The sequence below is a fragment of the Egretta garzetta genome, unplaced genomic scaffold (genome assembly GCF_000687185.1).
Source record: "Egretta garzetta isolate BGI_Z169 unplaced genomic scaffold, ASM68718v1 scaffold712, whole genome shotgun sequence".
In the NCBI taxonomy this organism is placed as follows: domain Eukaryota; kingdom Metazoa; phylum Chordata; class Aves; order Pelecaniformes; family Ardeidae; genus Egretta; species Egretta garzetta.
Window position 1 is genome coordinate 1,112,014 of NW_009258883.1, and position 17,898 is coordinate 1,129,911.

A 17,898-nucleotide genomic window follows, 5' to 3' on the forward strand; every position below is an offset into this window, starting at 1 on the left:
TATGGTAGGTACATTGCTGTCTTCTAAGAGAAAGCAATCTTTTTAATGTATTTCTTGGCTTCGTTGATTAAATGTTGGCCTTCTGCATATTTTTCTATCATTCCCTACTTGATTAGAATTTTTGATTCAACTCCTTATATGCATTTTTATGCTTCAGAATTATTATTGCATTAAATTCAAATGCAGACAGGATAATCCTTTTGAGGATATATGGTTCAACCAAACCTCCAATAAAGCCAGTCTGATGAACGATATCCATCTTTTTCCCAGCTTGTTAATTGATTTAATGGAGCTTAAGGGAGAGTATTTCATGTGTGCATTTCATGCTTCTCTTCTCTGGATCTTTAATTACATTTGGAAGATTAAAAAAGAGCAAAAGAAAGAAGGAAAGAAAGAAAAAAGACACTATTTATACACCCTTTCATTCATCCAACTGTCCATCCATTCCTTAACTGGGGTATTTTTAAAGGGAATTTAGCTTTCATCTTCTTCAATGTTCTGAAATGTTCAATGCCTCTTAAGTTTGGTTTCCAGCTGGGAAAAGGATGAGAAGCATCAAAAAGAGAACAGTGATACAGGCAATGTTTTAAGGCAGTCTGTAATAATGAGATAGCAAGTCTAATTTCAAAAGCCTGAGAAGTCCTGATAATCCAGATAAGTACTTAAAGTTTGGGCCAGTTGACCAATCTCTACTTCTTGCAGGTTTTCCCTTCTGAACTATACTGCTGAACAAATTTACTGAATGCTCTCAGTAAAACAACATTCACAGTTCATTACAAAAGGTAATATGGAAATAACGCTGTACAGTACAGCAGTTGCTGTACAGACTGTTCCTTTTTATTAACTGGATAAATAAAGTGCAATTTGCAAATGTATTTAACAATCACTATTTCAGTTTTCTGTCCCTGAGTAATCAAATATTTTCATTCCCATTTGTGTATATGTACAATTGTGTGTTATACTCGCTAATACTATAGTATTTACTAAATAACATCTTGGGCAGGGGGCACTTAAGACTGAAATCTTGGTTTAGTAAGGCATTTTAAATATTGAAGGTGCCCTATTATGCCAGTGAGACTAAAGATTTAAACACCTCTATTGTCAAATTGTGGCAGAAAGATGAATCCTAAGAGATGTGAAGTTTACAGCATCCTATTGGTATCCATATCCTATTGGTACCAATATCAGAAACTTGTGTTGGTACACAGAAGAGTGGTGTGAATTAGTCATCATGCTTGTTGTACAAATGAATGAAAGACACCTCATGTTTTTCTAAAAGTGATTAAGAAACAGGAAAAAGTTGGTTTTACCAGTAATTCCAAAACTGTCTAGTCTGCTTGCTTACAGGTTAATATCTACCGTGGCATTGCTTCTCCACTGGTTTTGGAGCTTCCATCTGGCATTGCTTCTCCACTGGTTTTGGAGCTTCCAGTCACCTCCTCTATCTGGTAAACTGACTATTCTGGAAACCATATTAATTCTTGTACTGAAATTTGTACTGAATTCTTGTACTTGCATTTGTACTGAAACTTCACTGATACCACTTGCTAACGTCAACCAGTCTGTGATTGACCTTGTATGTGATCTGAGTGGCAGTTAGTATTATTTTCTACTATAGCCTTTCAAAAAAAGAAAAGCTCAAATGCTACTTATAGCTTTTTTGAATGAAGACTTCTCCTTATATTCACCAAAGTCAGTAAGATTTCACCCAATTGCCAGAAAAAAAAAAGAAAAAAAAAAAAGGTTTAGTTTCAGAAAAGTGAAAAACTGCTGTTCTCAGGACAGCGCTTGATTCATCTGATTGCAAGGAAGAGTAGTTGTGCATGAAGAAAAAGAGGAAGAGACAGTGCAGTTTCACAAAGGTAGCCTGAGTTACATTTGTGTGACTCATTAGGTAAAATATATTGATTTGGGTGCTTTGTTGTGTAAAATATGTCAGTCAGAATGCAGAACACTATGTGATGCCTGAACAATACAGCTTCTCTTGCTGAAGAAAGGGAAGGCCAGGAAGAAAATAACTTGTGGATGAAAGCAGGGAGGAAAAAATCTGTGTTTGAAACTAGCAGGGGGCTGACTGGGGGCTAAAACAAAGTATTGAAGCAAAGAACTAGGTGGCAGGAAAAAATAAACATGCCTTGGAAGAAATAGAAAGCTATGGTTTGGACAAAAATTTCTGTGATGACTTATTTGTGATTTGCACTTGTTTGATCAAGATCAGAAATTGAAGCTAGGAATTCTTCCATGGAGCTCTGCAACAAGCAAGAAATTCCTTCTGCCATCCCATCCGTCCCTCTTTGCCCCCTCCTCCCATCTCCCATCCCCTGTGTACTGCAACTCAAATGCCCAAAACTTCTGAGTCAGCAAGGAGGTAGGTCTCATGAAAATGTGCTTTATCTACACCCTGTGTGTACGGTTTAGCCAACACAGTAACAACAACAACAACCAGGAAAACAGTTATTCAAAAATCAGTGGTGATTTGTTCACTGAGTTATTTTAAAGCTCTCCAAGAGCTCTGGATCAGAAATACTGTTATCTTGTTAATTGCTAGGTTAACACTTACTTCTTATTATGAATTAAAAGCCCATTGGTTCAAAGCCTTTCTCTATAAAATTATTAAGTGGCTTAAATTAAATCTTACTGATTATACTGGATAAATCCCAGTTAGCTGAGCTTGAAATATCCACACTGAAATTATGTTTAGAGTTTTTAAGTACATTTCTGTTTGCATCTAATTTGATTTGTAAGTATTCAGTGAAGGCCTACTCTATATTACGACAGAGGAGAAACAGCAAATGCCTAACTTTATCTAACACACAAAATTTAAACATTGCTACATGATGTATAATCCACATCTTAAACTGGCAAAAACGAGCATTTGTAAACAATGGGAAGATTTTCTTGACAATTGTGTGACAGAACCGTGAATGCCTGTGTGTGTATGTGCTAGAATATTTACATTGTCAGCGATAGTTGTAGACATCTATATATAACAGAAGAATATAAAAAGAAAGCTAAGGAGGATGCACAATCCCTTTCTAATTCTGAATCAGACTTCGTCACTGCTTTGCTGTGTGAACTGGGACAAGCTAGTTATGAGACCAGATTAATTTGCCTTCTGAAGGAAACTACTGAAAGGGTGCTGGAGTGGGATCAGGTGCAAGGGCTCAGGGATGTTATGCTGTGAGTAGCAACTTGCAACATGAATGTAAGCAGTTCATTGCCCACATTCAGGCTGCTGCACTGGAGCATGAGCGTGCAGTAGAAAAATCTTGAAAGTGCTTACTCTAGAGCCCAGTTTTACAGTGAAACTTGAGGCTGATGCTCAGTTGTAAGGGTGAGACATGGAGAACTAGCTCTAGAAGATATATCATCGGGTGGTAAAAATGAAGTCTCTGGGAATAACTGAGTAGAGTGACAGCCAGACAGCCCTGAAGACAGAATTTGCTCAAGAGTGCCACTTTGGCTAATATTGGTAGCTGCAGGGGAAAGAGATGCGTAAATGGCACGGGAGGTGTGAATAGTGGAAGAAATTCTGAGGAGTGCGAGTAGGCACTGTGACAGCCTCAATAGCAGATCATGTGGAGGAAAGAGAAGGCAAACTGGCAGGAGTAGACTAGTCAATGTGAATTAGTTATAACAGCTGGAGTAAAAGTAATGCATCAGACTCTGAACATCCAGTAGGCAGACACATTTAATAATGGCATGATGTCCGAGTAACAAAGAAAGAGTCACATTACAAGTAGGAGCCAAATCACGGTCAAGACCTGACAGACCAAGGACGCATGGGACATCCTCAGCGTTTGTACATCCTGACAAATTTTGATCCTGGGAGCATGGAGAGGAAGCGGCTATGCAAATAATAAACAAGAAACCAGGGGAGATACCTGTACCCTTCTGTCATCTACATTTTGTAGTTATGCTGTGCTTGTTCTCTGCATGCAATCACTAAGGCCTTAAATATTTGTGCTTGCACTTTCTTTTCTGGGACTAGACATGCACTAAAGGCAAGGGGCCTTGACAACAGCAGGGGGGACTCAGGACCTGCCACTAGCATCACTGCATGAGGCCCAGCAGCCACAGAATGCAGGTGCATGGGCAGTGCCACATTCTCTACGTCGGTTAAATACCCTTTTTCAAAACAATTTCAGTTCACCTGCTTGCCCAAAGTTTTAAATTTATTTAACCATTAATAGCATTTAAGTATAATTACATTACTCACTTAATGAATTAAATGTAGGCTGAAGATTATTTCCATATGAAATATGCTCCCATAATTTATTCAGAAAGATTTTCAAATGATATTAAGACTATATATTAATCTCTACTTTTAAGAATAAATTTATCCATATTCATTTTATATCATAGGAGAGCCCTTAAAACCCTTGTCATTACAGTTCATTTTAAAGTAATATATTATAAACATAGACTGGTGGCATAAGAAATATGTGTACTTTCTCTATATATACTGTAATAGTGAGGAACATAAAGACCACACTGGAGTACACAATGCAGTGTATGTACTTAGCACTATGCAAAGATATTAACAGAGTTTTATATAGTATTTTTCTCACACACATATCTTGGACACATGTGTTTGCATGTATGTGCCTGAAAGTCTATGTATGTGTGTATATATGTATGCTTATATATATGCTTTCCCACACATATATTTATATGTGTACATGGACATATCTGTATGTGTACAACTGTACATATTTTTACTTTTAATGTAAAAAATCCAAAATTTAACTAATGCGTCCCATTAGAACTACTTTTCAAATTAGTTTTGTTAAATACTTAGAGGTTAATATAACTCATCTAAGAGTGTATGCTTGTGTAACTGAAGTTATAATCTACAAGCAAAAAGGTGAGAGGAAAGAAGATTCTGCTCCCAGTCCCAATTATGTTCTTTGGAAATGAAATGTCCTGATGTTCTATATTCTGCAAGGACACATGATCTGTATCTATTTTCAGTTAACATCTTCTCACATGGTGGCCTAAAAATAGGCCAGCCATGAACTTTAAATAATGGCTCAGGAAGGGTATTAACCTCTTTCTCACATTCTAAGTTTGTCCCATTGCTGTAAGTATCAATATTATGAAGAACGTATCTGGTGTTAGAGGATGACAAAGCAATGCTACATACACCTCCATTTCTGCTTCTCTGCAGATGTCATTCCCTCTTAATTCCTCTCAAGGTCTGTTATATATTAAGCCGTCCACACATAATATTGACAGCATTTCTCTTCCTCTCAGTAGTGAATCTATTTTGTGCCAGATGCTAAAAAGCATGAACTATTGCATTTCCATCCCCTACTGATGGGAGACTGTCCGCTCTTGGTGAAGTGTGGATGATTATGCAAACTCATATTTTCATAAATACACAAGTATTTATACAATGTGTGGCAATGACTGGTACAAGTAGCTAGATTTTTCTTTTGGGGGCTGTGGATGTCTGTACTAGCCACTGTATCTCCCAAACAATCCGTTACAACTCCCACAGCATAATGCTGTCATCAGGTATATTTTTCAAGTGATTCTCAGTAGTTCTACTCTTGTCTTACTTTTTTAAGACAGAGACCCATCTTTGCTTCCTGATTTTCAATTTAGCACAAGAAAAAATTCCTCAGTATGAAATAAACTTTTTTTTTTTAATACATGTGACATTCTTGAGATCAGAGAAATAAATATTAAATAGTTTTCAGTTGCACAGTTAACTAATGACTGCAATCTAGGCTGAAATGAAAACTGTTAATCGCAAAGAATGTGGCTTTTCTCTAAAATATGTATAACCACACAGGTATTTATTTTCTCTACAGAATAGTTAACCTTCCAGCAAGGCACCATCCATTGCTCCAAATGTACTATACTGGTCAGAATGCACAAACATGCAATGATCAGCTCATAAAAAGTGCAACTATTTGCTTCAGGGCACCCCATTAGAATCCTCTCAACCAACCACAGAGTTCTTGCTTTTCGCAAATAATGAAAAAGAAAAATGGATTTATTCAGAAGAAAATTAACAAACGCAGACTCCACAGAACAAGCTGGGAGATAAAAATCCTCTTAGGGGAAGTCCTTGCCAGTCAGTACGCTACTCCTACCGAGGCTGGCTTAGGAGCCAGTGCTACCACTGAGCAGGACTGTGTGAAGGTATCATGAAAGAGGCAGAGACAACAGATGAAAACCATTGCCTTGAACTCAGCCCAGGAGCTACTGGGAAGTCTGTAGCTCTACTCAGTGTCAGACTCCACATTTTGCACCACCTTTTAACTCCACTCATCTCTAAAGATCTTGTATCACAGTGGTTTAGCACCAAGGGGAGGAAGACTCTAGTTAATCACTAAAAATATCAGATGCTAAGTTCCTTCAGTGTTAGACACTTACCTTTGAATTAAACAAGTGTAATTCAACACGTGCATCCGTATCTACACTAGATTTCATTATCTGTCCATTTATAAGTAATTTCAAATTTTTTTTTGCAATTTGCATTTCCATTTAATCTCTTGTATATAGACTCTTTATCAAAGGAGATTACATTTTTAAAAGATTATTTTGCAACTGAGGAGGAGACCCCTGATTTTTCAGGTTCTAAGACTTTAGGAAAAAAATTGGTATTTCACCTTTGGCTTACCTGCAAGACAGTTTTTGGAGAAAAGATTGTAAGTATTTGCTTATTGTGTTCGCTAGGTAACAGCAACAGTCCAAAACTACAGATTAGACAGAGTTTTGTGCAGGTTTCAAAATAATGTACAAATTTTTTGTTCAAGTGGCACTAGGAGAAAGCAAAACAGTGATCTAGCATTGTCATGATGTGCAGATTTTAACTTGGATATCTCCCACAGCTTTAACAAGATTTACCTTATTAAATCACCAGTGTACCAGTTGGAAATTAAGTTCATAAATATCCATTCAGAACAGACTTTGTGCTCTGTTGTTTTCTGTTCTCCTTGTCTTTGCCTTTGAGATCACATGCTTTTAAAAGGCATGGGAAATGCCGTGTAGTCTTCTCTATGCTGTTACTACCGTAATCATAATGTGCAACTGAGTGCATAAAAATAGGCACATGCATTTGCTTCTGCATCACACAGTTCATGGCATATTTATCTCCTCTTGCTGGTGGTGAGTCACAATGCTGATCTTTATTTGTGATCATTATTTCACGGCCACTGGCACGTTTAAAAGGTACCCACTCAACACAGAAACTTTTGTATCACATGACCCCCAAAGCACTTTTACTGGTTCCAAATATGCTTCAAAAGACTTTAGCCAGAATTTAAATTCCACAGTGAAAACTGAAAGCAAAGATGTTCCTTCTCTCCACCTCCAAGGATGAGATTTACAGGAAAGGGATGTGGGCACATCCATACTGTGCAGACCTGTCTTGTCTGCACCATTTTTCTACTGGGATCAGGGCTGCATCCTGCCTTCTGCTTCCCTTCTTCCCCTTACCACACTTCGTTTATGCGAGTGCCATGACTTTTTAATGCAGAAGCCCATGAGGGGAAAATGGATGAGGGGACAGAGTGTAACATCAGCAAGTTCACCGATGACATAAAACTGGGAGGAGGAGCTGACACACTGGAAGGCTGTGCTGCCATTCAGCGGGACCTGGACAGACTGGAGAGCTGGGCGGAGAGGAACCTGATGAAGTTCAACAAGGGCAAGTGCCGAGTGCTGCACCTGGGGAGGTCGAACCCCATGCACCAGTACAGGCTGGGGGCTGACCTGCTGGAAAGCAGCTCTGACGAGAGGGACCTGGGAGTCCTGGTGGATGACAAGCTGACCATGAGCCAGCAATGTGCCCTTGTTGCCAAGAAGGCCAATGGTATCCTGGGGTGCATTAAGAGGAGTGTGGCCAGCAGGTCGAGGGAGGTTCTCCTCCCCCTCTACTCTGCCCTGGTGAGACCCCACCTGGAGTACTGTGTCCAGTTCTGGGCTCCCCACTTCAAGAAAAATGAGGAACTCATTGAGAGAGTTCAGAGGAGAATAATTAGGATGATGAGTGCTGTTATTTGAATAGGTGCTTTCTCCCACACAAATGAGTTCTTTTCTCTACCAGGGTTTATGCTTACACATGAGAATTTTCGGGAAACAGAAGAAAATAAAACTAGTAGGAATGCAGAGTTTATCACTGGTGTATCTCAAAGTGTTTCCAATTTAATAACACAACCGGCAACAAAGGACAACAAAGATGATAAGGGGACTGGAACACCTCCCCTGTGAGGAAAGGCTGAGACAGTTGGGCTTGTTTAGCCTGAAGAAGAGAAGACTGAGAGGGGATCCCATCAACACATACAAATATCTTAAGGGTGGGTGTCACGAGGACAGAGCCAGACTCTTCTCAGTGGTGCCCAGCGACAGAACAAGGGGCAATGGGCACAGACTGAAACATAAGAGGTTTCAGTTGAATCTGAGGAAGAACTTCTTTACTCGGAGGGTGACAGAGCACTGGAAAAGGCTGCCCATTGGGGAGTCTCCTTCTCTGGAGATATTCAAAGCCTGCCTGGACGATGTCCTGGGGGAACCTGCTTTCCGAGGTCCCTTCCAATCCCTGCCATTCTGTGATTCTGTGTGATTCTGTGAAAATGGAGAACCCTGGCAGGTACTAGATTGCTTTCCTGTAGCCAGTTCCTGCATCTCCTCATTTTGAATTAAAACAGACTGTGTAGTTTCCAAACCTGCGTCAAGAATTTTCATTTCTTTATTTTCCATTTATTTTGAATTCTTCTTTAAAGGGTTCAGAGGAACATGTCCTAACATCTGCTGTTTTAACATGAAAGACTCATAGTCACAATTCACAATTTGGGGATTACGGCAAAAGATCATTAGGTTTTAGCTAAATAAACCAAAAGCTTCCAGATCCTACTAAAGAGGGCACTAGCCAAGCCAAAGCACGCACAACGTTAAAATATTGTGTTTACATAGGGAGAGCTAACTCAGAAGCCACCTGAAGTACGCTGTTATTATTTTTAACCTCCTAAAAATCAGCAATGCCATCTATAATTGCAATAGTGTATTCAGACCTAATAGGAACAAACATGCTGTGGCAAGTAAGCACTGGCTAATATGTAGTAACCTTTCCTGGCTTTCAGCAGAAGCTGCATGAAGAAAATAAAAATGTTTGACTCTTTCGATCCACTGCCCCTAGCACTACCTGGGTATCAGCTAGCTGAACAATCCTTTGCTGCATAAAAAAGTGAGGCATGACAGGCACTAGGAAGCACGATCTTGGACTGAATAAGGTAATGGTGTGAAATTCTCCTCTGTGGGACAGCACTCCTGTTGCAGTAGCTGCTGTTCCATCAATGCACCAGACCTGGTGCCCATGAAAACCTTTCTGTTCTGCTCTTCAGATGCCCGAACAGCAGTTCAGACAGGAGCAAGCACAGACTGGATTTATTCTTCTATAATGGGATTTGACATCTCTCATAGCATTTACTTTGCATCTAAATAGTCTGCTATGTTTCTCAAATAACTTACCATTCTATGAAAGGCAACTATTGCACTAAGATTTGGGGATTTGATTTGGATTGGTACATTTGAATAGCTCATGAAAGAACTGTCATATCTGAAATATTTGATGAACAGTTATGACAAAGGAATCTCATAGGTGCAGTAACAAGACTGTTCCAAAATCATAATTACTGAGAACTGCTGGGGTATTGTTATCTGTATTATTGGAAGCAGATAGTTCTTGGACTTGCCAGAGCATGTATCAGCTCAGGATGGATTTGCTAACAAAGCACATCGAACACCAAAGGGACTGTAATCAAAGTTTCTTGAATATGTATAGCAGCAATGAAAGTGGTTGACAACCCAAAAGCTATGTCTCAACTGCAGCATGTACACTCGTGTATGTGCGTACATTGAGGAGCAAGCACACTCCTCACAGTTCGGGAAATCAAACTACATTGTCTTAGGACCCTGGGAAACAGATTTGAGCGTGCACACACGTTTGTTACTGTGCCACACCTGCTGGGGCAAAGCATTTTAAAACACAATAATCCAATCACCTGGTGATTGTCTGCTCATTTCCAACATTAAAATCGCCCATTCGTTACTATTTTTAATTTTAAAAACTTAATTATAGTCCTTTCTAAGAGGTTTTCTGGGCTTTGCTTAAGCCTTGTATACTTAGACGATTATTTAGGCATACCTTTCACAGATCTTTGAGAAATAGCAAGACTTTCTTTCTCAGCATTTGTCAAATAAATAATGCTGTGCTATACCAGCATTTATTCTGCAAGACTGACATGCCGCATAATTCATTCACGACTTCAAGACTCCAGAGTATGAACTAAAGTTATATTTTATCTGTGTCTATGTGAAAAAAAATTTTAATGCACTACATAAAAAGGTATTCACTCTCTCCATATAGCTATACAAAGAGATATTTAAATGAGTTCAAGTATCATTACATCTATAATTCTGGTGCATTTTTCCTAGATCTCCTCTTTAAGCTTCATACCAAGGTGCACTGCATATAAAAATGCATAAAAGTACAGTGGATTATCATGAAAGAATTACTTCTCTGTCCCTTATGAGCTAAATTTATGGACCAAATTTGTTATGGAGGCAAAATATATGGAACCTCAAATAATTTAATATTGATTCTGATACTTTATTGTTTTTTTAATAAACTCATTTGATTTTCTACCATTATTTTTATGTTTGATGGCCTGTATCTAAAAAACATAATGACTACACTACTAAAAAGAATCGAAGCATACTATGGTCTAATTACACCAAATTTTGGCCTCATACTATTAACCTTAGAGATGTTTCAGCCTTTGTGCCCAGGATTATAATATAGCCTAAATGAAAATATAATGTTTTGTGATCTCTAAAGATAAATATTAAATAGAAGGAAAGATATTGCAAACGGAAGTAAGTTTTAATGGGGAAAAGGAGAAGGTTAACAACTGGGAAAAAATAGTGAAGTGACTAAACTGATAATTTTAAAATTTATTTTGAAAGGCCAAATACTTTCTCTAAAAATAAACTCAATCTGTCTACATGTACCAAGCTGATCTATTTTTAGTCCCGTTTTCACGTAGATAGAATTACTATTATCAATTATAGATCCAGTAATGGAAGCTTTCTATTATTTTGTTGTGAGAGTACCTCCCTGACAAGAACTGTCACAAAATGCCACCCTCAATGCAACACTAAGCACTGTGCATGATCTTTTTCAGAATCTTACACCTGACTCATTAGGTTGTAATAGGTACCATAATGTACTTACGTTCACTATCCCTGTGGGAAGAACAAAGGCCAAGAACTTCACACAGTTCTGCTCAATTTCAGAAACAGCACCGTGTAAAGATGAAGAAGCTCATTAAAAAGAAACTAAAAGCAGCTTCTTATGGGCTGATTGGAAGTTACTGATGGAGAGCAATGTTAAGTGATACACCTAGACAAATACATAAAATAATGTATCCATTACCATTTAGGACTTAGCTCTTACAGTTACAATTTTAAAAAAGTAAACTCAATGGTTGGCAGTGATTTAAGAAGCAAATTAATTTTAGGAATTATTAGGAAAGGAATTATACATATTATTATAGCATCAGTATGCTGGCAGCAGATCTGGTGCTCTCATCTCTAAAAGGCTCTAGCAGAGCTGGGAAAAAGTTTCGAGAAAGGCAAGAAGGATGATCATTGGGGTGAGCTGGCTTCCATGCAAGAAAGAATTAAGTAGAATAGGTCTCTCTACCATCAAAAAAATAGTTTACAGATGTTATCATAAGAGTCTACAAAATCATAACTGGCATACGAAGGGTTGGTAGGAATTGAATGTGCTATCACTTTTGCTACAAGAATTAACGTCCATCAAAACCAAAAAAAACAGTAGAAGCCAGGTTCAATCCCAAAACTAGGAGGTGGTTTCTCATAGAGCAGGGTACAGGTCTGCAGAGAGAGTATGTGCATTCAAGAGAAGTGTAAACAAGCAGTTGGAAGAAATATCTATCTCTTAGATACATATCTCTCAGTAGACACAGTCTCAGAGAATCCCTTGAACTGAAAATATTGGGAGTCTGGGAGTCTAGGAATCATTAAGGGAAATAACATACCTGCCCTGTTCTCATTCTTCTGTGGGCATCCACCTACAGCCACTGCTGGCAAGGTTGGTGGCTTTGACAAACACCAGAGCTGAGCCACCTTGACATTCCTTACACTCTCTTCTTAGATGAAACTGCTTACGTATATGTCTTTAAACTTTTGTAATTCAAGTGTCCTTTCAGAATAGATTTCTCTTAGATGTGAGATTATTTGTTTCTGTTTTTTTTTTTTTTTCTTTTTTTTTTTTTTTTTTTTTTTTTTTTCTTTTTTTTTTTTCTTGTTGTCTGTACCCTCATCCATTTTATGTCATGTCAGTTACAAAGACCACTTTTGGGCCTAGAGCCTTCTGATGCCAAATGATGTTCAAGCATATGGGTGGCAAGAACTCAGAGTTAAAAATGTGAACTTTAGAAAACTTCACAAGTATCTCTGTCTGCTGAAGAACCAGAGATTATATTTATACAAAAGAAACATGCTAATTGCTACCAATTAGTAATTACTACCTCTAGAAATGAGGGAGGGAGATAGTTAATTGCAAATGCCATTAAAGGTAGAATTTATTTCACATGTCAAGTGCTGTTTGAAGGTGCAGCCTTTTTTCTAAGCTAGTCAGCTAGTTTTTCTTTACAGTGAGAGGCGCAGGGGGGAATGGTATGTGCAGAGAGAGCCTGATGCTTAGCTCAGGCTTGTTGCAGAACTTCTGAGGAGCTGTAGATAGGTTTGGTAAATCCAACCCTGCATGGCCCAGAAGAAGCCATTTAAAATCTTCCACCTGTACTGAAATTGTAACTTCCAGGAGTCTCCTGGCTATCTGATTCTCAAGAAGGCTGGCCAGTTATTGTCAAAGTCTAACTGTGAAAAAGAGGATACACTTTTCAGTAAGAGTAAAATTTCTGAATTGAATGAAAAGAAACCTTTAATTCTTTACTTTCATCACAGAGCACCTTTCCTTACGAGCAGGTAGTAGCACACCACGTATGGCAACACATAGTTAATTCAGTTTCAGTGTGTAGAGCTGAGGATATCCAATTAACTACATTACCATGGGACTAATACACCCAAATTGTGCAACTAACTTAACTGGGGAGCATATAAAGTTTTTAAGTCCCATTTTCTAGTAATTGTCTACTTTTTAGTTCCCACTCATTGAAGGGAATCTAGTTACTAATACAAGCTTATCCTGACTAATAAAGGTCAGCTACCAGTTGCTTTACTCAGCTATGAAGCACCTAGAGAGAGCCTTGTAAAATTTAAAAATGTTCAGGATTCTTATTTTCCCTTTTTTATGAAGCCCTAGTTAATTCTCCACAATAAACATGACTATTTCTGATACACAACAAAGTTAACCACTCACACATATGCATCAAAGCTTGTCTTAGCTTTTCATTATTTTAATCATCCAATCTACTATGAATGTTCCATACATAATTTTCAGAAGCCTAGTAAAATGAACATCCATCCTCTTTTACCAAAAAAGTTTTACCTCTACTGTAAGCATATAGAGCTTTATTAGTAGTATTTATCTGTAAGAATTAATCTTACACCAGGTTTTTGCTGATAATTCTATGTCCTTTAGCTATTTTTAATGGTTGATTTATCATATTTATGTCATGCATAACTACTTTGCTGCTAAAAAAGTGAGCCAAAATTCTAAAATATGGACCAAAAAAAGGTTATCACTCTTAAAACAGAGCCTAGCTGTGAAAAATTTCAGCCCATACAGTAAACTTGAATGGCTGAGAACAAGAACTGAAAACACTGCAACTTTCTTTATAACATTTGATCACATTCATGCTATAATTATGTAGTTTGTGTGGTTTCTTTTGTTCTGCTTCCTGTAAATGAGGAAATAATGGTTTCAGTTGAATGTCTTCATCAGAAGCTACTTTCATCAAGCTAAGTATGCCCTGTGGAGACTCTGAATGTTTAATTCTGACCTTATGCTAAACTCAAAGTATAATAAAATGCAGGATTCATTAAAAACTTAAGAAATGCAGTAAATATCTATTCTTGAATGATTCAGCTAGGATATCTGTGCTATCACCTGGACATTACAGTCTTGTGCAGTTATTGGCACGAAAGACAGTATATCCCATCCAATATGGGAACAATTGTGTTCTGCCTTTAAAAGGCTATAATTTATTATCCCTTAGTAACATCAAAGAGCTATTACCTGCACTACCAAATTGCACATACTGAAGTGGTAGCTAAAACAGAATTTGAAACTGCTCATCTAAGCAAACACCCATGTGGTGTTTCCAGAGCACAGTGCAGGAGCTGCTGCCAGAATTTGAACATATTCGTTAGGAAACCTGTTCTGGCATTGCCACTGTCCAGTTGTTACTTCTTTTTTTTTTTTTTTTTTTTTTTTTTAAATCTGTTTCTGGAACAACTACTGTGTTGTCATTGGGGCAGTGTGCAACCTGGTTGTAGCTGAGTAAATACATTTTTCTTATATAATACAGAGAACAAAGAAGACATGCTAAGTACAGCATGATCACAGCAAAACCAGAAGCCACTCCTTCTGTGAAATTCTATTCTTACTCCATGTTTTTAGTGGCTCATTAATTTTTGAAATTTTCCATGCTTGATCTCTCCCCAGAAGTGCTTTTTGTTTTTTACGCTTGACCAAATTTCCCTTGCTGCTCTTAAGCAATAAGAAAAAAGGTAGGAAAGGGGACAGGACTAGGTGGGGGAGGGAGGATGCAAGGAAATAAGAAGGAGGAAGGAAAGGAGGAAAAGACAGGTAATTAGAGTGCCATAACTGCAAACTGCTGTTAGTAAAAGAATACTTTGCAATGGAAGGGTATTAGACTTCATTTATGGAGAAATGCTTTCCTTAAAAGTGGAAATAGATGAAACTGTTTCTGATGTCAGTGACTGATGCATCTGTACATGCTTCTCTTCTTTTAACAAAACAAAGGCTCCATACTGGCCAGGATTCATGTTTTGACTGTCACTGTACTCTAGGGATAATTCCTACACTTTTCCTGTCCTACCTGAGAGATTTTTATAGTACATTCTCTTCTTGACATTTCAAAAGCTACCGAGGGGAGCCACAGGGTAGACTGGCAGAGGCAGTGCAGAAGTCAGAGCCCTCCACCTGCCCTCCAGAACACTTACAAATTCACAGTATAATGAAAGGACTCAAGCTACCTCTATGTTAGGGAATTAAATGAGCCCAGGCACTGGAATTCAGTCATCTGTACTGTTAAATTTTTAGAACAAATGTGGTTTGGCCTGATTTTGACTTGAACTATCTAGTAATGACCCGGCAGTTTTGGGCAGCGTTCACCATTTCCCAGTTGGCAGTTTGTAAGGAGGGAGCCCATGCACAGGAAAGGGATTGTTTCTTATAACTATTTTTAATATGGAACTTGATTGATTTTGTCCATGGATTGTATGACATGTTTTCCTTTCACAAAAAAGAGCAGGATTCAATGGTACAGACAATCCATCACAGACCTATGCTCTTCTTATGCCACAAAACTTGTTACAAAAAACCCCCAACCTTCACATATCTTTCCAAAACTACAGATGTCATCCTGTCCTCTCTGTTGGGTGTTATATATACGTTTTTAATATATATTACATATATATACATACACATAGACACACACAGGCATATATTCAGCACCACTCTTCCCATGGCAGAGAATACTAAAAAGCGTTACTTGGTATCACTGAAAATTACACAGGCTGCATCACGTTATCAGGCTGTTCCTTCTTTATTCTCCCCTTTCCTTGTTTTTTTTTTCCTCTTTTCTTTGTTTCTGCTTTCTTCTCTCTGAATTTCTCAACTTCATTCTTCTCCTGCTTTTTTTTTTTTTTTTTTTTTTTTTTTTTCCTCCTTTCGGTACAGGGTATCAGTCAACTGACAACACAAGCATCCTTGAATAGGTCAGCCATGAGCACCACCCAAGAGAAGACAGTCAGATTTATATTCCCATTAAGCAGCTACCTTGGTTACAGCAAGGTGAACACTGCCTTCCTCCCACACAAGCACCTTGCCAACGAAAATTCCAGCTGCTTCCACATACAACATAATGTAATGTAACATAACATAACAGAACAGAATAGAACACTATAAAACCCCCCAAACTGGAATACAGATTAGGGTTTCAACAAATTAGATTTTTTTCATGGCTTGTATATCATATTCCAGCTTCCTCATCTCAAGTAAGGACCATATTAACCAAGGATGCTACTTCACAGAATGAAACAAAGCAGCTCTCCCTTCCCTGGTGGCTTTCAGTAGTTTCACCTGCACAGATGCATGGTTAGCATGTAGGGAGAGCAGAAAAAAACTTTCACCCAGTACCATTCCAGCCCAGCCCCTCTCTGTTTTAAAGAATGGCAGAGAATCATGAGTTCCTCTCAACAGTTAAGGATGGGATTTTACCCTTTGTCATCCTTGTGTAGCAGTGACTATGACACCCTGGTTCAGAACAGAGTGTAAATATGCTTATTTCTTTGTGTTGATCTAATATAAAATTTATTCTCCTGGCCATTCATTAGGCAAAATTACATTAAATGTTACAGACTAGAATCAGAAAGATCATTTCAACACAGAAACAGCAGAGACATGAAAGTTTTCTGTACCATGAATAAATACTCAAATACTTTAATCTTACCTCCCTGAGGGGATCATTGAGCTCATTCAAAATATTTTCTTCATCAAAGATCTTGCCTTGGTAGCGGTGCTCATAGTAATCATGGATCTTCTGGCGCATTTCAGCAGGTAACTTGTGGAATGACATGTACTGTTCCACTTGTTTGTACTGTCAGGACAACAAAAAGAAGAATCAGAAAAAAACCTGCTACCTTTTTACTATCTAAAGGCACCTACAAAATGATAATTCATTCATGTATCCACTAGAGTTTTACGTGTTTTATAAAGGTAACATTTTATTCATATGTCAGAGAACCCTCACACAAATATTAGTTAATTTAGTATTACTTACGTGACAGCACAACTATAAATTACAGAAACTGCCTTTACTGGCAATGCTAATAACCACATTAATTTATAAGTTTCAGAAGCCAAACCCTCACCTTGTCATGTGTGTCCCTAAATTCCCAGCTGTACAGAAGTTGTGAAAGTACACCAACACCATTTTCAGCTCATTCCATGCAGCAGAGAGGGAAACCGTAGACAGTGTGCATCTACGCCTCTAGTGCTGCATTCAGAGAGAGTTTAAGGTGTGAAATTTCAGAAACTGGCTAAGCTGTATTAATATGCAACATATTGATGTTGTGTATGCTTACAAAGTGACTGAAGAACAAAGTTAAAATCTGTGGAGATAATGAAGTAGAAAGCATTCCTCAGTAGGAATGAAGAGAAGAGAGAAGTGAACAGGAAGAATAGGCATGGCTTCAGGAAATAGGAAGTGGGGGAAGAGAGAGATGTCACGACTCAGGAGATTCAGAGGACCTCGCTTCATTTACCTTGTGCATTTGGCCCCCTTGTTTCTACTAGTCCTCTGTCCTGTCTTCTGCTTTGTTTGCTTCCCTTCTTCAGAAGACTTTTTGGATAGCATAATTTTCAGAAAAGAAAGTCCCAAACTATCATACTCAGACCTGTACTGCATTAAACTGCATGATACACCTGAGACCCACAAAATGGAGAAGTTACCTAAACCGTAATTGGACAAGTACTGCCTGACCACGACTTTTGCCCCTCAGACCCTCCATCCTTGTTTCAGTTGAAGAGGACTAGGCACTGAGACACAGAAGGATAGAACCCCTCCCAAGCTTATAGGTGAGTTAAAACTTGGCAGAAACTTGGTTTACTTATGTAAAGAGTCTTAATCTATTTTTTCTTCATTTTCT

The 17,898-nt window shown here is 38.2% G+C and overlaps 1 protein-coding gene across 1 annotated transcript in view; it reads right to left on the bottom strand.

Annotated features, from left to right (window-relative positions):
* The window catches only part of HCN1 (hyperpolarization activated cyclic nucleotide gated potassium channel 1), a gene marked incomplete at its 5' end in the record, with an annotated part of 43,703 nt that extends 26,856 nt beyond the window's left edge, over positions 1–16,847 (bottom strand). Inside the window, one exon of the mRNA XM_035889486.1 lies at positions 16,701–16,847. Within this exon, the coding sequence (XP_035745379.1) occupies positions 16,701–16,847 (147 nt within the window). The remainder of the gene's footprint in view (positions 1–16,700) is intronic.
* Positions 16,848–17,898: the final 1,051 nt, after the last annotated feature.